Source organism: Melanotaenia boesemani, chromosome 8 (assembly GCF_017639745.1).
Source record: "Melanotaenia boesemani isolate fMelBoe1 chromosome 8, fMelBoe1.pri, whole genome shotgun sequence".
Taxonomy (NCBI): domain Eukaryota; kingdom Metazoa; phylum Chordata; class Actinopteri; order Atheriniformes; family Melanotaeniidae; genus Melanotaenia; species Melanotaenia boesemani.
In genome coordinates this window covers 18,314,604-18,337,068 of record NC_055689.1, presented here as the reverse complement: position 1 = coordinate 18,337,068, position 22,465 = coordinate 18,314,604, and the positions used below count along the sequence as shown (strand labels likewise).

Here is a 22,465-nt window from a genome sequence, read left to right as displayed (position 1 = left end):
ATACATTTATTCATTGAATTCAACTGGTTTAGGTAGATGACTGCAATGACAAAAGTAAACATATAATTGAATTTAGTTTTCTTCTGAGCAACAGTGGGGAGGTGAATGCCTCCCAAGCTGTTTCTAATGAATGAGATCCAGCAGTATGCTGCCTGTGTAGACTACTGATGGCAAAGTTTCATAGCAGAAGGTGTCCGTACTCTCTAGATATGTTAATAGACTACCCAAAAAATGTTTATTTCTGGCACCTAGAAACAAATTCGGCCATGTCTGACTCCATTATTTTCTAACTGATTCATCATGTTGTTGAGGTAATATCTGCCCCCTTAGCTCCTGTCAGTATGAAATCAAATTCAGTCCATCTAGCTTGTTAAAGTAACAACATAATGAGCTTTACACATCTTATTTACAAATAATTAATCTAAGAACATGGAGACTTGAACTATGAGCTAAACATTAGATTTAACACAGCAAACAAAATCAAAGAAAACTAGAGTATATAAAACGTGCACTTCCTTTTCAGGTCTCTTTCTACCATTCTACAGAGATCTTCATTCAGGCGACACAATATCAGAGAAGCAGATGGTGTCCTGTCTGGTATTACAGGGGTCACAGCTTAAAAATCTGAAAAAAGGGACTTGAGCAAACTGCTTCAGAGCCACTGTCCCTCCCACTTCCATCAGTAATTAGTTTAATTAAGATGTCAAATCTTATTATATGCTGGTCTGCAACAAAAACTATTTTGTTTTATGTGCTCGCCTCCAAAGATCGACCAGTGCTATTAAGAAAACATGACAACATAAACGGGATCAAGCTAAAATAAAAAAGCACTGCTGGAATAAAAAGAAAAATCCATCAAGCAAGAGCTGTTACAAGCACAAAAAAAACTTGTGTTCATGACAATGCCATCCATTTACAAAGAATTGAGTAGAAAAAATGGGTCAGGTGATTTTACCTCAGAGAAAGAAGATCTCACTCGTTGTCTATCGTCATCTTCACAAGAGGTAACCCAATGCGATGCCATCATTTAACTTCAATTAAAATCCTGTTGCCTGTAAATACCCACATTGAAAAGGTAGTCCAAAGACGATGCAAGAAATGACAGTCCCCTTTGATTTAATCCTCCATTTTTGCAGGATGCCTTAGTCCATCTGTAAGAGAGACATGAAATGCATTGTTTGTGTTTATTTTTTGGGTGAATCAAAAGCAGATTTGAGAATCAAGTAGTGGCAACTCACACTGTTCAACAATTGGTAAGACAACATGAATCAATACTTCAGTTGTTCATAATAGCAGACCATCCATGGTCAATTATGGACAATCGGCATTATGCAACAGATTCTGACTAAACTCTATAATCTAATGGATGTTCTTTTCATCTCATCTTTAGACAGTTTCACTTGACAGGAAATTGTTATTTAAAGTTATGTGTGAAACTATTATTAGAAAGGTGAGAAAAACAAAAGTTAAAAAAAGAAAAGTGGCTATGTGGGGGAAAAAAGTACTTCACTGGGCAACATGGTTGTGTAGTGATGGGTTTCATGTTGTCAGAATAAATTACTGTAACTGGACCAGACTGCATTTGTAAAATGTGTTGCTGAATTATAGTTATGTTAAATAGGATTTTCTTTTGAAATCATAGCAAAAGATAACCAAAACATACAATACAGTAAACAAGTAGATGTGTGTGCCAGCATGTTTTAGTAAGTTTAATCTGATTTGACCTCTTCTAAGTGCAGAACATGTTCTTCTGCTGCAGTGTTTTTTTCCAAGAGACTATGCCCATTCCTGTTCTTTTTTTTTCTTCTTTTTTGATAAAATGGCTTTTTGTTTGTACCCAGAATGGAAGATGAACATTCCTTCTTGTAATACAAAGGAGGAGTTCTCAATGAAACCTTCTATAACAACAAAAACAAAACTACAAAAACAACATGTAAAACACACAAAAAAACCACCTGGAGCTTGTGTTGATGCCCTTTTAGTGAAAGTAGTTCTATGTGAACAGTAAATAATGAATGTGCAGAACGAACTTTTGCACTTAAAATATATTCTAAGAAGTTGTTAAACTCCAAATTGTGTAGCTGCATTCATTATACAATAGACGACATTTATAATTTAATTGTAAGGTACATACATTTCCTATAAACTGCCACGTAATCTCTAGTTACTATCTATAGACTCAAACGAGATTTTAAGTAAGTTGAAGGTAGTGATATGACAAACCATACCAACAGTTTAACAGAAACTCAACTGCCTTGTTGTCAACAAGCTGGAAAACAACGTGGATAGTCAAGCATCATGAATGGCCAGCAACAAGTGGAGTACAAGAAGGAGGCAGGGCGGAGTAAACGTCCAATGAGTTTAAAAAGCACATTGCAAAAGCGTGTAAAAACTGAGTTTAAAAGTATAAGTAACTTGCGTTTGTTTATCTTATTAATTGCAATAATAAACCAAGGCTTTTGTATTATAAACGGGAAAATTTTTAATCATTTGTTTTAGATCAATAAGGCACGAACACAGCGTGCCGAACTGTTGTTCTCTGGCGCTCAACAAAAGGAGCTTTGCTTTGTTACTTGTCACAAAAAACCATCACAAAAAATGTGAAAGTCTGCAAGAGACGTTGTATCTTCTTTCCACGATGTACATATCGTAAGCACTACATGTAAACCTTATAAAGTCGGCAAAAGCAACAACCAAACTAAATGCGGCTACAGGCTGCTAGCGGTTAGCATCCATGCTAACGGCTGGAGTTTTAATAAACTTACCTGGATAGTTGAGGATCGTCCCTACAGGCGGCCAACAGCGGCAATAGTTGTCCATAAAAGCAAGTAAGCAAAGTAAAAACATCGTGTAGGCGCTGCTATCTGGCCAGGCGTTGTCTCAATTTCGTCAAATTTTAGTAGAAACGACTTCCCGGTGAGTAATCCAAACCCACTCAGTTGAGGCGCATGGTGCAGTTTTGTAGCTGGAATTTTTCTTTTTTTTTTCTGTGTTCCCAACACTCAGGGAGTCCACCTTCGGTCAATAGGACACTGTCGACCAATCAAAACTGACGTTGTATGTAATCGAGCCAATCAATCACGAGCTTACAAAATATCATCGCTACACTTGTACAACGTTGTTTTTTAACCGTTCCAGTGGAGTGGAGTTAGTTGAGCCGAGTCCTGGGTACTTAAGATAGGATTTCCATCAGGAGTAAGCGATAACACACAGAAACAGATACTCTGAAAGAGATTTCCTTATTGCATTTTTTGTCTTATAACCGCAACCTGACTTTGTTTAGTACACAACAAGGCTGAACGAGGAATCACATGTTATAGTTCACAGTAAGGTCGAGCTGGGCATTTGGATCTCTGTGGATGTGGAATGTGAGTTCACACATACCACAGTGCATATAATCCTTTCTTTCTCATCGTGCAGCCATGATCCCCAAACCGTATAGCTGAAATACAACTCCAAACCACTCCTTTATAATACATATTCAGAAAGAGATGGCTGTTTTAGACTGAGATTCTCAGGGCTCGGACAAATGCCCCTTTTATGCCTCTCCAACATAAGGGGCCACCTGTTCCTGGAATTGATGGCTTTTGTTGCAGAGGTCACTTAAGGGAGGAGACTTTCACAAAGCTGTCTTGTCCAGCCAGTTCTACGTCCAGTGTGGGTATAAGCTTTTTAAAATAACTTTAACGTCATTAAAATAATACCTTAAAAACTAAACATTGCTATTATCCACCTAAATTCCAACTAATATTTCACAATGCACTGTACTTAAGGGTAATAAATAATTGCTTACATCACTATTTCCATTTTATCTACTTTATGCCTCACTACAGAGAAAAATAAATACCGCTGCTAACCAACTATAGCAGTAAAGTTGTATCAACACATAGGCATCAATAATAAACCAGCAATAAATTATAGTAAAATGAAACCTCATCTGACAACGTTGTATTGCTATTTTTCAATGGAAGATCACACTCCCTTCACTAAAGATACTGACTAAACTAGGGATATATAGTGACACACTTCCTCTGGAGAATGTTAAGACACTATTATTAGTACTCAGTTCGGTTAAAAGACCAATGTCAATTCACTGTAATCTGTAGAAGACCGTTAAGCTGAGAAAAAAAATGTTTTGTCTTTATGGCACTTCATGTTCCCAGCTTAAAAACTGGGGATCGTATGTCAGGTGCAAACAAAGAGTAAAGCAGCTCAACACAGCAGCTTTTGTTTAATTTGCTAGTTCATTTACTGTTAACCTATATTTCAACCGAAGTATACCAACCCAATTCTTCAGGGCTGTGGCTGTATCGCAGTCATATACTAATTAACAATATTGGTGTCACATTAAAAATTCAGCTGCTTATCACCATAAAACATGTAATGGTTGTGCAGAAGAGACTTAGAGCTCCCATATAAATATCACATATTTAAGAAAAACATATTACATAACAGGTCCTCTATCTTGTGAGCTCAACCAAGGAACCTCTTCAAATTAATTACTTAAATCACAAGGGAACATTCATGGTTTCATAGCACATAACAGCACTCCGAAAGTTTGAAAAATACTTTATTATATGACAAATTGTAAAGAAAAATAAAAGACAAAAGTATTCTAATTAAGTACAAAAAACAGAGGTAGTTAGAAAATCTAAAATGGTCAGTACTACATTGTTGCCCCTGAGAACTGGAAGAATTCCCCTAAAAAAAAAAAGAAGTGATGTACAAGAAAAAATATTGTAACATTCCACTTATTTCCTCTTAAATACAAAATCCCTTTCATTCTGAGAGTTTCTTATCTTTTTATTCATTGAAAAAAAAAGAAAACTTTAATACTGTCCAAATCACTACCAAGCTCCTAACATTGCAAAATTAGCAGCACAGAGAAACTGTTAGTGTAGTGACTGAACTCTTAAAAACATAGAAGTCTCCCAAGGTGAATGTGTTATATGAATCTGTTATTTTTTTTAACAGTTATTTTAAAACATTTAAAAGACTTTTTGTACGTGTGTGTATTGTTAAAATACTAACTAGTCTGATAGATGGAATGTTCTTACAGGCATACTCATGGTTAGATGTTATAGCTGCAAGTTTATGGTATTTCCGTGAAAATGTCTGGGATTGCTGGAAGATGACATGCGTGGACAGTCAATTTTGTTGCTTCCTTCTCTTCATATTTTATATTTCTTCTTTCCACTTTCGCTGATCACACATATATGCTAAAACATAAAGAGAAAAAGAAAAGTACAGTGAAAATACAGCATGCAGACAAGGTTTACAAAGCCCACATAAAAAAGGTAAAGTTTTGTACTACAAAGTTTTTCACTAACAAAAAATTCTCTTTATTATTTGAACCTATATTTAACATTCACAGGCAGAAAGTGAATAATTTCCATTGTTTACACTGGACAATGTTCTTAGTATTTAGGAAATTTTAAGAAATCTGAAATGTCATTCCAGCAACATGTAAAAGAATAATTGTCAGGAAGGCAAGTTGACTGTGGAGTTACATCAGCCTTCCTTATAATTAAAACTTTAATAATTTGGAACTTAAAATTCTAATTTGCAAGAGGAATCAAGTCAATTTTTCTGAATACAAGAGTTGAGCTGCTCAACAGTTCACGGTCATCATCGTCCCGTTCTCATTATCATGATTCAACAGGCATCTTCAATGACAGATGGATCTGGACTGCAGCCAGGAGAGTCAAGCACTCTTTGGCTATGAAGCCTCCATGTTGTTAAGTCATGCAGAGGGTTGATACACCCCCTTATGTTCACAAATGTTGGTTTTTGCACCTTTTGCTGGTAACCAAGCTGGCAACTGAAATCTACACTCATCTGACCACTGAACTACCTAATTCAGTTACAGGTAACATTAACTAATAACAGGTTTTCAGATTTAATTTCTGGAAGCAGCAGAAGACAATGACAGTTTTCCCAAGATACTCCCGAGCCCATGTGGTTACATTGATCACAGTGGCCTGTTAGTTTCTTATGCATACCACCCGAGGGCTCAGAGGTTAGAATCATCCAAAACAGTTTTTCTGCTTTGGCCGAATGAGATTTTCTCAGACTCCCAGAATGTTTTCATAATAGGCCTTTTCACAAATGCCTTTAAAGCCCAGACTGATGTGCTGTCATTGCTCACCTGTATCAAATGTTGATAACCTAAAGCTGGCAGTGAAGATAGTACAGCTAACTGAGGCAAAAAAATTAATCCATGCTTATACACTTCAAGCAGCTGGGTGGTGCGGCTCAGCAAGGTAGAGCCGTCGTTATGTAACTCAAGGGTTGCCGGTTCGATCCTCAACCCAGTTGAGTTCATGTCGAGGTGTCCTTGGGCAAGACACCAAACCCCTAATTGCTCCTGATGGGTCGTGATTGAGCCCCTTGCATGGCAGCTTCTGCCATCAGTGTGTGTGAATGGGTGAATGTGATGTATGATGTAAAGCGCTTTGGGTTCCATCCCAGGTACAGTAAAGCTATATAAATACGGACCATTTATGGACCAAGCTGGCATCGCCCAGTTTGAGCTCTTACTGTAATCAGCCATTATTAGGGGGTTTTTCTCTGACATCCGCAGGATTTTATATCACCTGGACTTTATTTACCAGGGTAAAATAATTCCTTGTGTTGTTTGAATTTCCACCGCACCACAAAGTTCCAGAAAACTTATTCTAATGGCTGATACTGCTTGTTGCTACAGAAGTCCGGCCCACTTCGGCCTGTAGTGGTCCTTCGGCTTCATCTTGTTTTAGTTTCTTTAACTTTTCCCGAATTTGTTTCTGTTTGTCCTACGTTCAGCTTTGCCAGATTGTCAGCTATTCTTCCATACACTCGGTCGTTTCAAGATGCAGACTCGAAATCATGAGTCAGACTCAAAGAGTAAATGAAAAAAGTTCCCGCAGTGGAAAAGGGCTATTGTCTTAAAAGAAACAATGACTTACATTGAGGTCTCTGAAATACTCATTGTAGTCCAATGCATATCCAACCACAAAACGATTGGGTATCTCAAAGCCAACATCTGAAACCACAAATGAAAGATAACTGCAAATGTTTTTATTGCTCATACCAAAAGTAATTTTGAAAATGAACAACGTATTGACTCATGGGCATATGAAAAGGGTGTGTCTGATACTTACAGTCAGGAACACACGCTGAGCTATTCTGGTCTCTTTTCACCAGTAATCTGGGGTAACCAAAAATATATCAGTGTCACTTCATGTTACAACATCAATAGACAGTAATATTTTTTTTAAAGGAGACAATGGAAACAGTCATCTATTAAAATCCTAATTTCTGTCTGGTCTGTGTGCATCTAGACTACAAGGTGGGAACTTAGTGATTCACAAAGCAGAACCACTGGGCTGACTTTACCCTGCTACTTTGATCATTTTGGGCTTGAAGGCCTCAACATGCTTCAGGAGAGTTTTCATTGTCTTTCCAGTGCCCACAATGCCCTGTAAGGGAGGAAAAAATAGAAACTGGGTTGAGAAATCTGGTGAATCCCAACGTGGAAATGCTGAAAAAAAAGTTTCACATCATACTGAAGTACAAGTAAGAAGGCTGAAGTTCACCCACCATCATGCTGTACTCACATTACACAACCGTTAAAAAGGAATTCTCTTAAAAGATTTTAAAACTTCCGCAGAAAACATGTGACACTTTGAAAGACGTATCAGTGGGAGTGGTATAAAGCCAAAGATCTACGTTTGGTTATTCAGTGTGCACCTGAATCTCATTCTGATATCTAATGAAGTGCCAATTCCGTGCCAGTCATACACAAGTGACTGATACACAGTTGCAGCACTTGAATCTGAAAACAAGAGTGAATACTAATAGAAGTATATTGCAGGGAATTTTGGGATATATTTTGCAGGCACTACTAAGACATTTACTTGTGTTGCTCATCCCACAGAAATACAATCCTTACAAGTTATACCTAATTTTAAAAGGTAACTAATAAGGCTTTCCAAAAATGTATAATATAACTACAATTGGCATTATTAAAGCAGAAAAAAAATGAACAAAATACAAAATTCTTTACATTTTGTGCTAAGTTTATGACATAATGAGTAGACCAGTTAAAATTAATTAACTAATTTCAGCTTAGCAGAAACAGTCTTGACTTAAATATTTTACCCAGTAGAAAAAACATGTATTTCCTTTTTATATTGTCTTCTATTGTAATTGCTATTTCAATGTAAGACCAGTGAAATAACCAGTCTTTTATATATATTACACAGAAGTTAAGAGGCACAACTTAATAATTGCAAATGCAAGGCAATACACTAAAACAAAACAAACTATAACAGAGCCCTTCACATTGATAAATGCTATGGCAACCATAGTCAAAAAAGACAATCTTCTCAGATAGTAGTACACTGACTAATGTCTATTGTTTCTAAACATCTCATCATGTAGTCATTACTTACAGTTAACACCCCGTATAGTAAATGACCTCATCTATTTCTCTCCTATACAGATTTTTCTCCAGTGCACCTATTCCCAGTATAAGGCTCTGTCATGCTAATGGGGTAAAGTTGGTGACCTCTGATTTCCTGAATATAGGACAGACCATTAAAAAGTTTCCCAGTGTTAAACTCAGGTCCTGTAGAAGAAAAACTTTAAAGGGCCCTTTTTGACCTGGATAACTCTCAACATGACAACAATGGGCTCATTTGGAGAGGATGAAAAACAACAAATCAGAACAGACTCACCTCCACAATCAGTACGTTCTTGGGAGAGCATGTTGGGAAGAGAAGAGAGGGAGGGAAGAGCAAAAAATTAGTCTCGATAAGAGGCGGATAACAAACCCTTGCATCCTCTGATCAACCGCACACAGATTTTTATCATAGAGCTAGGCCAATTGCAAAATGAGGAAAAAGCCTGAAAGATGGCAACATAAACATCAAAGAGTTATGAGTGAAAGTGTACACTGCAACGATTTTCATTTCAGTTGAACATCCAAATAAAAATACATACAGCGTTTGAGTTTCTTATTTTATTATTTTATTTTATAAGATGTCTAAACACCTAACCACTTTTAATAAGTCAGTAAGGTTTTTCTTACTTTCAGGGATTATAGAAAAGAACGTGGCAGGGAAATGTCAGCTCCATCCCGACTGGAAATCTACATTCCAGCAGTGCTGCTTTGAATGTCACATTAAAATAGATGAAATTCTGCAAATGTCGGCCTAATCAGCTGGAGACTGGAGAATGAAGGTCCCAATCCTAACTCTGCTTGGTCAAGATAAAAACTGAAACTCCTCAACTGCCAGTTTACTCCACTTTTCAAACAAAAGATTCATCCAAGCATGTGGTAATGCTTTGTTAAAGCCGCGTTATTCATATAGATATATTCAGGGCACAGTAAACCCTGGAGAAACATCAATTAATGAGCTGCACATTACATCTAAAGCAGGAAGGAGAAGTGACTTTATACACTACACAAAGAAAAAAAACCTTTTTTGTTTCACTTTAACACATGTATGTTTTCCCAGTGAAGCAGCACTTCTTTCAGTTAAAAGTGCACTGCTAAATTTAGCTGTACATCACAGGGAGCTCAGGGATTTCACACATACACTAGAAATTCTGTGAGGAAAGCACACATCAGTGATTCCAACCTACTACCTCACATCCTGTTCATGTTTCGGGTATCTACTGCAAACATCTGGCTACAGGGTGTGTCAAAGTGTTCATAATCAGATAAGAGATGTGTGAAACTGGGAATACTTAAAAGCTGATTTATACTCTATTAGATGAGCTAAAAATAGTTTTGCTGACTTATGACTCTTGTAGGAATGGTTTGTGATTTACCTCCTGACACACACATGCTCAGTTTTGTGCAAGAGTGGGTAAAGAAGCAGGAGAGTGTACATCAGCTAAAGAAATACTACATGGACAAAATTCTGTGCATCCGTCATGTTTGGACTAACAACTTTAACCTGTTACGATGAGCAGATCTAAATCAACTTTAGAAATAGTTACGAGTTTTCTATCTGATTTCAATTAGATTTCAATAAATTTGTCTCAGTTCTGATGCTATGAATTAGATTTTTAAAGGTCTATTTTTGTTGACTGCGATGTTACATAATACAAGTGAGTCTAATCTAGAGTGCAGAGCAGATTCTATGATACTGCTGGAGGAGTGGGAATAAACTTAAACTGTTTCTTGTTTTAGGGGGAATCTTTTCTTTATTTGCTGGATCGATTCCGATTGGCTTACAAGATTCTTACCTGAAACCCCAACCAATCGCTATGCACTTCTACTATTCTATTCTCATCTGCAGTCATTTAGCAGACACTTTTTATCCAAAGCTACTTACATTTGAGAGTCAGAACAAAACAAGCAAGAATTTAAACATGATGAGACATCATAATTAAGTAGTACTTATGACCACTCTCCCCACGCTGTCTTCACCAGTCAGGCAGCCCTTTACTAATTAAAATAAATATGTCTGCAAAGGTTGTCTGTTGGAAAACCTCACGAACGGTAGTTACCTAGTTATGGTTACCAAAACAACCCACATAAAAAGGGTGATGATGTCTGTACACACACATCCAGTCTGATCCCTTGCCAATTTTTTTTATCCTTGTTGGGACACAAACCTGATCTGCCTGCAGTCTGAAAAAAAGCCTTAAGTTTGCTTTCACTTTAAACAATACTGACCCGCTGAAATTTCATTACAGAGCACCGGAGAGGAGCAGGTAGCAGTGAGAAGTGCAAATTCCAATGAGCAGACTAATTATCAACTAGGCCATTTGCTGCGACAGGTAATAATTTGGTTGACCCATAACATCAGAGGCCAAAACAACCAACAAATGATTTAACTGGTGACAAACTGGAACTAAGTCAAACCGTCTATGTTGGACGCAGTCTGTATGAATGGAGAAGAGTGACAATTATTAAGATCATTTCAGAAAAACACAACTAGCTGACTGGGTTTTTTTTTTTTTTTTAGGGAGGAAAGCACCGGTACTAATTTCTGTTTCTACAGAACATCAGTCAAGTATGCAGATACAAACAGCCCATTGAGATGGCAGTTTATGTGTCAATGTTACACTGAGGTATAAATCAAGCTTTAGTTGTGAAAACTGTCTGCTTAATCCAAGCGAGTACAGTTTATTAAGCGCTGCCGTGAAGACAATGTACAAATGAAAAACTGATTCATCTGTTTAACACCAAACATTCTCTGGTTACACTTCTTTTTCTTTGGTATACGTGAAATGAAACTGAGTGCTTTAGAGACCAATTTTACAGTGAGAATAATTCCCAGATGAAGCAATAATGAAATAATCCCATTCTAGCACAAAGCCGTCTCCTGAAGGAGTTCATTTATTTATATCTATTTTAACAGAGAACTTAGATTATCTTTGCTATTGATTCATAAACTTATTTTAAGTCCTTAATTAAGCCATGGTTCTTTTTTGTCTTATTAGTATTAACTATTCAAGAAAACTTCATTTTTTTTCTTATGTCTAATTCATAAAATTATCTTTCATGAAGTCCAATTAATCTTGTGATCTGCCTCAGTGGTCTGTACAGTTTTAGTGAGATTAGGAGATGATATATACTCTTTAAGAGCTTGGTTAACAGCCAGCACACACACCAGCTGATTACATGATAACTAGACAAGCAGTCACAGAGTGAGCCTGAAACAACAAGACCACTGTCATCCTCCTGATCTACCCTCTCACTATGCATTCATATTTACACGACTCCACACGTTGCTACCACTGAGATAAAGTGGAATAAGCCTTTAAACAATTATGTTACAACAGCTGGTATCTGATCACCGTTGTCAGAAACTGCCATCTTTGATTTCCTTCATGGAACCATTTCGTCAGGTTGAAGGAGGCAGCATAACAAGAGGGAAGGCTGCCCTCTTGAGGCTGCCGTCTATCAATAAATACTGTCTCAAGACTATTAGGATGATCTTGTTTTGTTGTAACAAGTGTTGTTTTCAGTGATGATTTTGATAAGAATCCTACCTTTCCAGCTAAAAAAGATAGATCTTCTGCTCCAAGTATGTGAAGATCCTCAGTTGACTGATCATTCTGTAGAGATTAATAGGTTTATTTAATGAAATTATACATACAATACCAGCATGAAGCATTTCAAATTGAGAATTTGTAGATAAGAATAGTTTCTATAAATGCAAAAAATTAAATTAATGGACTCATAATTATAAAATATCATTGTTGGTGCTTTTCTCCCATGAATGTAAACAACACATTCAGGGCAAACTTACACAAAGATACCACTGTCAAAATGTTGCACAAAATGTAAGACACACATCTTCTGACCAAGTCATGAGACACACATTCAGCATGGCTGACTTAAGAAGTACCTCGCCATTCCCACAGCTGCTTTAAATCAAACTTGTGAGAGTCTGAGGGCTTTCTTTACTGCATTGGGCAAAGGGCTCACCAGGTAGCTTTTGAGGCGAATAAAGTGGACCCTCATGGGGATTGTGTGGTTGGAGTTGCAGCTGAGAACCTTGATCCTGTCCACGAGGTCGGCACAGAACTGGTAGCCTCCTTTCAGTACACACAAAACCACAATGTCATGGTCCCCCAGGTCATCCATGATGTTCCTGGAGAGACGCTCTGTCCTGGAAACAATGTGAGAAAGAGACTGTAATGCAGCAATTCTCCCTTTTTTTCCATGATCAACAGACCTCTACTTCTGACTCTAACATTAAGTAAATAATACTTTACACAAATAAATATGACACAAAAATGCAACAAAACCTGATCAAAATTTGCATATAACAAATGCACTGCTTTGTTGCCTTCTCTTATTTTACTTTAGGAATCCTTTATGATGTGCTGAGTTTGTTGACTCGTTCTGTTTTAACGGAGCTGTTTTGCCTTAAAAAATGTTTCAGGTTTATTATACTACACTTTTATACTATTTTGCAGAACTTCATGCAAAAAAAGCAGCTAATCCAAAGTGATGTAATGCATCACCTTGTATTTATTTTTTGATACAAAAAATGTTACATTTGACTAGGATTTCTGATTTTAAATTCTTTATTTTGAATAATAATAAATTTGAAGTCATAAAGTCATTTTAATCATCAGCAAGCAGAGCAGCAGAGAAAAGTGCAAATACCAGTGAGCTGAGTTGTTATTCAACAAAGCCAATTAATTTGACTACTGTCCCTGACCTTGTATACAAGCACAGGAGGGGAATTGATTTATTGACCACAGTATTTTGCTCCAACAGGTGGTGATTTGGTTGTGATTTTATATGTGCCGTTTGCTTGTGGTTACTTTCTGTTGTTACTAGCTTCTTTTTCTTCTGAGCTAAAGCCTGGGATGATGACGGTGGACAATGGACAGTGCACCTAATCCAGTTTTAGTCCAACTGGGCTGGAAGCATTAGTCTGACTTTGAGAAAGATGATCACACAGACTAACGTGCTTACTTGCATTTTAAATGTCTGGTTTCAGCTGGCCAAGCACAATAAATATATTTTTTTTACATTTATCGTCCTTATATCATGTAAATATACTATCTTTGCAGGCTTTACCTTAATAAAATAAAAATTAGATGACGAGTTTTGTAAAATGACTTAATTTCAGTTAGGTGTGTTGAAGCAGGAAAACCTCTGAAGTGTGCTGGATAGTGGTCCTTCACTTAAGTAAAAAAGTAATGAAACTAGAAGCACTCAGAGAGCGCAGACCACCACCAAGCCATTGTAATTTAGTTTGCCAATGACTGTGGGCATTATATATTTTTTAAATTAGAAGCTCTAATGGCAAAATTATCCCTATCTTCCCATGGTAAGGAATCCTTTTAAAAGTTCCTGGATTCAGGTGGTGATCCAAATCATCCCCAAAATCTAATTACTTGTTGCTTATTCTATTTCTGAGATTTTCTTAAAGTTTCATCAAAATCTGTCCATTACTTTTTGAGTTATGTTGCTAACAGACAGACAAACCAACATCACTGAATACATGACCTCTGCCTTGGCAGAAATAAAAAAATAAAAATAAAACTGCACTCAAGTGTGAGGACTCTTTTTTTTTTTTTTTTAACCATAAAGGATATTGTTGTTGAACAGATAAACAAGACATTTATAAAGTAAGTGGAGAACTGGGGTTTGCAATCCATGCCCTAGTGGATCCCAGTGGATCCCTCATTGTGAGCAAATATTCCATGCAGTTTCCTCTGCTTGTTTACAAGCTAACACAATTTTGGACGAAGGTTGCGGAATAGCCTATGAAAATGTACACAGATCCTTTAAATAGCTCTTTATTATCATGATTACTTTCCCATTTTGATTTCCCAACTTGACTTACTCTCCTTCTATGGAATGCAATTATGACAGAAATGTATTTATTTTAAATTCTTAATAGAAAATGCTCCTGAGTTGACTGAGCAGAAGTCGAGTTATTGTTTAGTCGACTGACAGAAAATTAATGTGCAGCTTAAAATTTTTTACTGTTGAACAAATTGCAAATTAGGTGTGAGGATTCACTTTGATTTTATTTGAATTTTTGCCATAAAAGGATATTGTTATTGAACAGATAAACAACACAGTTGCTCAGTAAGTGTGACTGACTGACTGAGAGGATAAATAGTAACAGCTGCAATTTCCGAGCGTCATTAACTTTTATGTTTGACAAATACAGAGTTTTCTTTCATGTCATCAAAGTAGAGTACAATTAGAATTCGTTACGGGTTATTTGCATTACAAGTTATTACAAATGTTTGCCGGATTGTGATTTGTAACAGGGGGAAAATACGTTGTTTTTGTTTGCTTGTTTGTTTTTAAACGGACATTTTTTTTACTTCATTTAAGAGCTATTGTTTGTTTTGTTGCTGTCATTTTATTTAGGGTATGTCCAACACCGGTATGTTCAAACCCACAGATCATCCAAAATCTTTAGGCTCTGAGCAACCAAAGGAGAAAAATATCTGGGGAAATCATTATTCAGACAGCAGGAAGCTCCAGAGTTTTAGTCATATACCTGTCCATAATCACGCCATGAGGAATGATGACACAGTCTAAATCCCCGGAATAGTGAGTTGGGTAGCTGAAGAGGTCTAAACTGTAGCCTGGCCAGTCATCACGGATCTGAGGGGAGAGACAAATGCAAACACGCTGCAGTAATCTGCACTGTTGAACGCCTGCCTACAAGTAATCAAAAAGCACTACATACAAACTCCAAACTAACGCTGCAAACTTCTTGTCTGCCCAAGAACCACATGTGGTTTCACAGAAAGTAAATCCACACGCCGCGCCAGGTTGTCTGATTGCGCGCAATGTGCGTCCAAGAATCTGCAAACGTTTTCCTACACTGCTGGACATTTGCTCATTCCCTTGTCAAGTCCTCTTAATGAATTACCACAATCCCCTTGCTTCTTCTTTCAGCCTGGACAGCAACTTCTGCCATGTTGTTTCTTCTTGAGACAAAAACGGCTCTTGTCTTAGGGAAAGTGCAAGCCTGCAGAGAGGTTGGGCATCGTCAGGGGGAGAGGAGGAGCGTGTGCGTGGAGGAATGTGACCCAGTATGAACCAACAGTGTGCGTCTCTCTGTGACTGTAATGTAGCGCTGCAACCACCAGGGGAGCTCTAACACAAAATATAAGAGTAACAGAAGAGACGCTGCTTCTTTTAAAATGGGCCACACCTTTGATTTTGGCCGCGCAAGGGCCAGCAGGAACAGTAGGCGGAGTTGGCCTACTAGGGAGCCAGAAGTGTTGTTTTAGTCATACGGGCGTAGGAAGTATTGGGAGCCTTTACCCACTGCAAAATCCACAATTTTTCCAAGTGAAACAATTTAGCAGAGATGTGACTGATTTAAGTTTATAATTTAACATCACTTTTAAATCTTAAATGCAGGGATGTTCTTGATGTATTATGCATTGCTTTAAACTAAATAATGGTTCAGAATACTTCCTACACCAGTATGACTAAACACTTCTGGCTTTCTAGTAGGCCAACTCCACCTACTATTCCTGCTGGCTCTTACATGGTCAAACTCAAAGGTGTGCCCCATTTTAAAAGAAGTAGAGTCTCTTTTGTTACACATATGCACACATATATAACATAAATATATGTTATATATTTCATATTTGCTATATAACATCTGCATACATATAACAAAGCAACCTTTTTGGGTATGTTGCTAAAAAAGACCATCAAACCTTCTTGCACAGAATCCTGACACAATCACCATCCATCATTCTTACCTGCTTATTCCTGTTTAAGTCACCCTCATTCAGCAGTCAAGCCGTATGTCCATTGCAGGTTATGTTTTGTGTGTGTGTGTGTGTATATATATGTATATATATATATATATATGTATGTATGTATGTATGTATGAAACTTGTGTATGTTTTCTCATATCCACAGTGTTTTAACCTTTACTAATCTCCCTGTCCTGTGTGGTTTGATCACATAAGCTGTAAGTGTAAAAACAAATTAAACAGGATTGTGGCAATGACAGGCAAGGATTTGGGAAAACCCCTTCTTCTCCTGTGAATATTTATACTGACAGGACAAAGAGGAAAGCGAAGAGAATCCTGGCAGATAGCGATCACCCTCTGCCCTGTCTCTTTGAGCTCCTGAAGTCAAGATGGCAATTCAGAGTTCCCCTGGCTAAAGGTCCCTTCAAAATGTTTTTTATTCCAAATGCCATCAGCATTATTAACTCAACAAAATTACTAATCCAGAGAGGGTTTTTTTTAACTGCTGCACTTCTGTTTTTTACCTCTTAATGTTTACCTTTATGTGTTTCAGATGTCTCTTTGTTGCATTTTTATTTGTTCTTTTATGCAGTACTGTATTTTAGAGGTTTATATATATATATATATATACATATGTTATTATAACTTCTACTCTGAATGGTAGCGTCTTTTAACATGCTTTCAACATGTTAACATCACCATCTAGTGGAAAAAGACAGACACTTCTGCTGTTGTTTAAGTCAAGTCATTTTACTTCTGACTTGATTGAAAGCTCTGATATTTTTTAGATTGTCTCAAACTCTACAACAAAACAAGACAAACAAACAGAAAAAAAGACAAAAAGAAATCCTGTAGCTTGGTGAAACAAGGAAATCCAGGTGCCACGCCCTTCTGCACGCTTCTGCATGACATTGCGTGAATGAGGTAATTCTGGATGAACCACGCAGGGATCCGTGTAGGCAGCATGTCCAGCAGCAGCAGGGTTAGGGTTGTTGTGTCACTATACATTAGAGCAGTGTGCTGGCCTCCATTGAAAAGGGAAGACAAGGTGTCTGGGCCACCCACCCATGCCCCTCTTCTGCAGCTGTAATTTAAACAGCGATACGATGACAGCTGGGGAGGCAGATGTCAACAGCAACATTAGATTTCAATCAGCCTCTCACCACCTCAGGAACGAGGAGGTGTTAAAACTACGCTGCACAACAAAATCTCTCAAAGAAAAGAGAAAACACAGACTATACAAGTTATTTTACTACATTTTTGTGTCAGATGTTAAGCTGCAGGCTTGATGCTGGAATAATCAACCTCATCATCAGCACTGCAGAGCTGAGCGATGCAGCACAAGCCAGAAGATGTTTCTGGGTGAAGTCTTGTCAGATTGCTTTTGATGCCCTCTCTGCTGGCGAGAACCGGCCGGCTTCTTCGCTGCCCTCGGGGTGCAGGGGAGCAGTCTGGCTTTGGCATTTCACACTCGCTCAGCAGTCAAGGCCTGTGACCGTCCGCAGACTTTACCGCCAACTGCTCCCTTACACTCTCGTCTCTGTTGTTTGGCCAATTATGAATATTCAGTTGCTGTGAAAGTAATTCTGTCAGACATGCAACTGTCCAGCCAGATAATGTCAGCAGTGTTGTTTGTAGTATTTCAACAGAGGATATCACCATTCTTTTCTTCTATCAGGTTTTGATATCTATGTCAGCAGACAGCAAATGCAAAGACTAAGATGACCTAAATATATTCAGTATTTTGTTCACTCATTCTTTTTCTCTATGCTTCCAAAGTCTGATATATAGTGTTATTGCTCTTTGCCAGTGAATATGCAATTATGGTCGGAGTTAGTGGCATCACTTCATTTTAAGTTGACCTGAATAATTCAGAAATGAAAGCAAACAAAGCTGTCTTGTTTTAAACAAAATGTTTCAAACCAAATGTCCAAATTTACTGCAGAAAAACACATTAGCTGTTAGTTTCTGCCAAGCTTTGACCAAATGTTGGTTTTATTTGTAGAGAAGTTACAAGCATATTTTCTTACTAATTTTCGCTTCTTTTTAAAGACTGTTGGTAGGATGTTGGTCAGGATTCAGTTTGAAATAATCCATCTTTTCATTTCTACCATTCTTTTGTGCTGTTGGATGTGTAATAACTTACTGAAGGATTTTTTTTAACAACGTAGAGCACATTACTTTCTAATCTTGTGCATGTTTCATCATCTTTGAAAACAGAGGCAGTAAAGCAAACCCACAGGATAATCGAACCTCTGCCATGTTTAACTGTTGTATGGATGTTCTTAAGTGATGCACAGCATTCACACCTTTTTGCTTCACAGCATTCGTCTTTTTTTCTCTTCTGTTTTCTAGATGGTTTCAAATTGACCTCAAGCTCTTTAGATCTTTTAGATGGAGCTATTTGATGTTGCTTCTATTTGTTTTCCTCTCACTATCTTTTGTGAGAAGCATCCTAATTTCAGAACAGTGAAACGTCTTGATAATATTATTACAGGTAACAGGATCTCTGGTGACTGTCCTACACGCTTTGGAATAGTTTTGTTTCTCCATAAAGTCATCTCCGACGCTCTTTGAAATGGCTGTATTTTTGCTGATCAGTAGCTTTGAACATTGTTTTAGAATTATTCTTAATTTTCAATTTAAGGATACATATAACTCATATAATATAATAATATAATATGATATAATATAAAAAAGTTGATGTATGACCGGGCTGTATTACATATAATTTTAATGTGTTGAAAACCCTTTCCAACAAGGCAAGTCAAGCACAACGGTGCACATAAACACATTTTGAAGTTCATGAGCTAATTTACAAGAACAGGGGAAGAAAAACAAAAGAACATTAATAGCCTACATTAAGCAAACCATTAAAAAAAACAAAAACAAAAAAAACCAAATACAAACACAAATAAGCCACATAAAAAAAACCATAAACAATGTTAGATTGCTCAGAAAACATGTAATTTGACATATTGTTAATGCTTGCTCAAATTTGTTCATACATGTTTGATACCAACAAAAATCAGTCTGACAGCAATGAGACAAACATAAACTCATTTCTTTTGGTGTCAGTTGAGTCATAGACTGATTTTTGAGTAAATAAACACTTAGTACAGGACACCGATCAACAAAATATGGTATGTAACATCATGTCTTCCCGCTGAGCAGCAGTTCAGGCTCATCGCGTGTCTTTCTTTTCTGACGATGACAAGTGGCTTCAAGCTTCAAACGTCTCTGGAGCGGCGCTGTGGATTCAGGAGCAAAGATCCACTGTGGAAGCACGTAAAACTCTATTAACATAATGACTTCCCTGTTTAAGTGGATTGTGGCTTCATGTATTGAAAACTCAGTTACAGACATCCTTGACAAACTTTCTTATGTACTGAGAATGATGTTTTCTTTTCATGTTCCTTTCTGTGAATTATTCGCTGGCGTGCAGCATCAGTGCTTTGTTTAAGATCAGCCGATTCAGATTCATTTCTTTTTTTTGCAAAACTAAATGCTAAGAGAGTGGTTTTGTTTTGGTATTTAAGCATTTTAGCATTGTCAAACCTTCTGTCGCTGTGATGATGAACAAAAAAATCACAAATGTTTCTCCTCGTCCAGCAAAGATCAACAAAACATCAGATTTTCAGCTTTTTCTGGAACAGTCACTCCACCAACATGCTGCAGATCCAAAGCCAGCATTGTGTGAAACAATTTAAGATGAAACCTCTTGTTTCTTAATGAATGATGTCAAGCTTGTCTCATTTGATGACAAGTATTTATTTATTGTTTTACAGATAACATACTTCACAGGGTTACCTTAGAGGTAAAAATCTCCTGACAGAACTCAGTTTTGACTTGTCGGAGACAGGGGGGGGAAGATGAACATACTTTTATCGAGCACACATTGTAAACAACTGAGCAATATTTAAGTCTAAATGGCGTACCATAGGATAGGTGAAAGACAACAAAATGTAAATAAGAAGATGTGCCTCTTGCTTGCAAAGACAAAAGTTTCATTTTTACAAAAACATGGTCACTGACAATTTTTCTACTCTTCTTAGTGGCTGAGAGGTAGAATGAAGTATTTTCAGTTGAAACCAATGATTTTATTTATTTACTTTATCTTATCATTTCATCATAATGAGTGAAAGCATTACGAGTGAATAAGGAACCCCAGCCCTCTGATTATAATGTGAAATCTGTACAAACTCTCCTTTGATTGCAAGTGTTGTTTTGTTTTTCATTGTGAAACTTCTTGTATCCCAAAAGTCCAACGTTACAAGCAGAGGAAATGTTATTTCATTTTTCAGGTTAGGATTTCACAGGACCTCGCTGAACTGTGGAACAGTGAACTCCTTTGTTTAATACTGTGAAAAGCAACATCAGTCCATGTTTTTTTGTGGATGAGGTGAAGAGATGGATATATTCAGTTGGAAGTATCTGAATGGACGCTTCCGGGTCCTTCTGTGGGTGATGTCACTGACGAAGGAGTCGGAGCATCTTGCCAGCCACCATTTGTCTGTGAAGATACAAGAAAAAGTTGGTTGAGTTAAAACACAGGCTACTGCATGATGTAAACTGTGTATTAGTTCCTCATTAAATTAAAGTTACATATACAAACATCACGACTTTAAACTGACTTTAAATCATCTTTAAAACATTACAACTTTATGCTACAAATGTGTACTTATATCTTTCCAGACAGTTTTTATAGCTATTTTTTAAAGAGAAAAATAATGATAAACATTAGGCTAAATAGAAAAAAAATTACAATGAAACCTGAAGATCGAACCTATCAATCTGTTTTCATTTCCTGTTTCTACTTGCTGTGATGTAGATACTTTTGGTAGATTTTTAGATTTTAGGAATATTTGATTGAAGGCTGGTGCTCTGTAGTTCATAGCTTTAAGAATGAGCTGATTTAATTAACTTTATTAATGAACAACTACAGTACATAAAAACTGGAGTGCAGTGTTCTGCACATCTACTGTGTAAACCACTTACATATATTTTACCCAACGATCCCCATTGCCCCGTTGTGAATAAAATCTACAAAATCCGACTGTTAAAAGAAAAATTAAAACTATTATGTTTATTCATTGAATATCACAGTCCTGTCATTTAAGGAATGGTTTGACATTTTGAAAGAAAGGCCTCTTTGATACGTGGCTGCAAGTGAGATGAAAAATTTGATATCATGTTTCTATGGTGAATAGAAAGCTGTAGCTGGGAGATTCTCAGCCTGGAGATTTTTAACTGTCCAAAGACTGTTAAGTCTTCATACTGGCTGATTTATCACTGAGCAACAAGACATTTGTGTGGTCGAAAAAACAAAAACATCTAATCAAGTCATTGACTACTGAAAGCATTCGTAAAATTGCATATTTAAAAGCTTTGGGATTCTTCTTGTTAAAATAATCCTTTCATGGTTTAAAATGTCCCACAAGTAGCACATTTAGTCTGCACAGAATTGTAACCATGAAAATTGGTCTCTTTCTCTATTTTCACAACTAAACTGCATGTCTTTACCATAGACTCCGTTGAAACCCTATAAAAGTTCAGTACCGGTGTGGCAAGTTTTAGGACTGGAGTAATGCAACTATTAGTGTTGAATCAAAAACAGCTCTGAGGAGGAAAAAGGTGAAGAGCAAATTGAACAGTTTACTCTACAATGATGAAGCAGAATGTTAATAGATGTCATGTTTCCCCTTCTGCAGTATTATAAACTCAGAGTAACAGATAACCTGAGCCTTTGGTTTGTCTGTGTTATCAAACTATCAAACTTTCAAATTATGTGTTAATGCTAATGGTGAAAATGCTCATTTGGATAAACCTTGATCGCCAGCTATGACAAGTTAAAACATAGTAAAGTTTGTGAGGGGGCTTTTCCATCAAAGTGGTTCCAGTGCTAGTTTGGAGCCAGAGACTAAATTAGAACCAGTTCTTTTTGTACTGACCACCACTGACTTTGGCACCAAAAAACTGGTGCTCTGCTAGCACCAGCTCTTTGTCACATGATCCAGTGGCACATCACCAGCAACTGGATATCAACAGCCTGACTGCTTTGAATGCACATCATGACTCATTCAGCAAAGAGGACATTCATCAGAGGAGGCAAGGAAAGAAAAGAAAAAAGTGGCTGGATTTTACTGATGAGGAGAGCTCAGATAAAAGACATGACAAATATCAAGACAATTATAAAATTAGCCTTTCTTAGGGGTTCACTGGTGTAAAAAAACTGCCAAAGTTCAGTTGTGTCACTTTA

General features: G+C 37.1%; 3 protein-coding genes across 7 annotated transcripts in view; all 3 read right to left on the bottom strand.

The window, feature by feature from the left end:
- arhgap21b (Rho GTPase activating protein 21b) overlaps nt 1–3,028 on the bottom strand; it is a 33,818-nt gene extending 30,790 nt beyond the window's left edge. The window contains exons 1-2 of the mRNA XM_041991842.1: nt 2,766–3,028; nt 956–1,151 (exon numbers count right to left, since the gene is read on the bottom strand). Coding sequence (XP_041847776.1) covers nt 956–1,027 — 72 coding nt within the window. The 5' untranslated portion in view covers nt 1,028–1,151; nt 2,766–3,028. The remainder of the gene's footprint in view (nt 1–955; nt 1,152–2,765) is intronic.
- Nucleotides 3,029–4,552: 1,524 nt separating this feature from the next.
- Nucleotides 4,553–15,514, bottom strand: prtfdc1b (phosphoribosyl transferase domain containing 1b). Of its 2 annotated transcripts, none has more exons than XM_041993701.1 (9): nt 15,363–15,514; nt 14,985–15,091; nt 12,434–12,617; nt 11,995–12,060; nt 8,721–8,738; nt 7,378–7,460; nt 7,143–7,189; nt 6,948–7,024; nt 4,553–5,219 (listed from the first exon to the last, which is right to left on the bottom strand). In XM_041993701.1, exons 1-9 carry the CDS (start codon nt 15,408–15,410, stop codon nt 5,172–5,174), a joined length of 678 nt encoding a protein of 225 aa, XP_041849635.1. In that variant the 5' UTR covers nt 15,411–15,514; the 3' UTR covers nt 4,553–5,171. The 2 variants fall into 2 exon arrangements, with proteins under 2 accessions (XP_041849635.1, XP_041849636.1); XM_041993702.1 differs by lacking the exon at nt 15,363–15,514 and adding an exon at nt 15,177–15,339.
- Nucleotides 15,515–18,923: 3,409 nt separating this feature from the next.
- Nucleotides 18,924–22,465, bottom strand: part of pbx1a (pre-B-cell leukemia homeobox 1a) — a 49,594-nt gene continuing 46,052 nt past the window's right edge. For all 4 annotated transcript variants that reach the window (XR_006011345.1, XM_041993333.1, XM_041993334.1 and 1 more), the window contains one exon: nt 18,924–20,719. Coding sequence is in view for 2 of the 4 variants with exons in the window: in XM_041993333.1 (XP_041849267.1) it covers nt 20,627–20,719 (93 nt within the window). In the remaining 2 variants the exon portion in view is untranslated. The remainder of the gene's footprint in view (nt 20,720–22,465) is intronic.

Coding starts and splice junctions, on each gene's coding strand:
- prtfdc1b (XM_041993701.1), bottom strand. CDS start 15,410: ATGGCAGAAGTTGCTGTCCAGGCTGAAAGAAGAAGCAAGGGGATTGTG. Junction 12,061..12,433: donor TTCGCCTCAAAAGCTACCTG/GTGAGCCCTTTG, acceptor TAATCTCTACAG/AATGATCAGTCAACTGAGGA. Junction 7,025..7,142: donor CTCAGCGTGTGTTCCTGACT/GTAAGTATCAGA, acceptor TTGTGGTTTCAG/ATGTTGGCTTTGAGATACCC.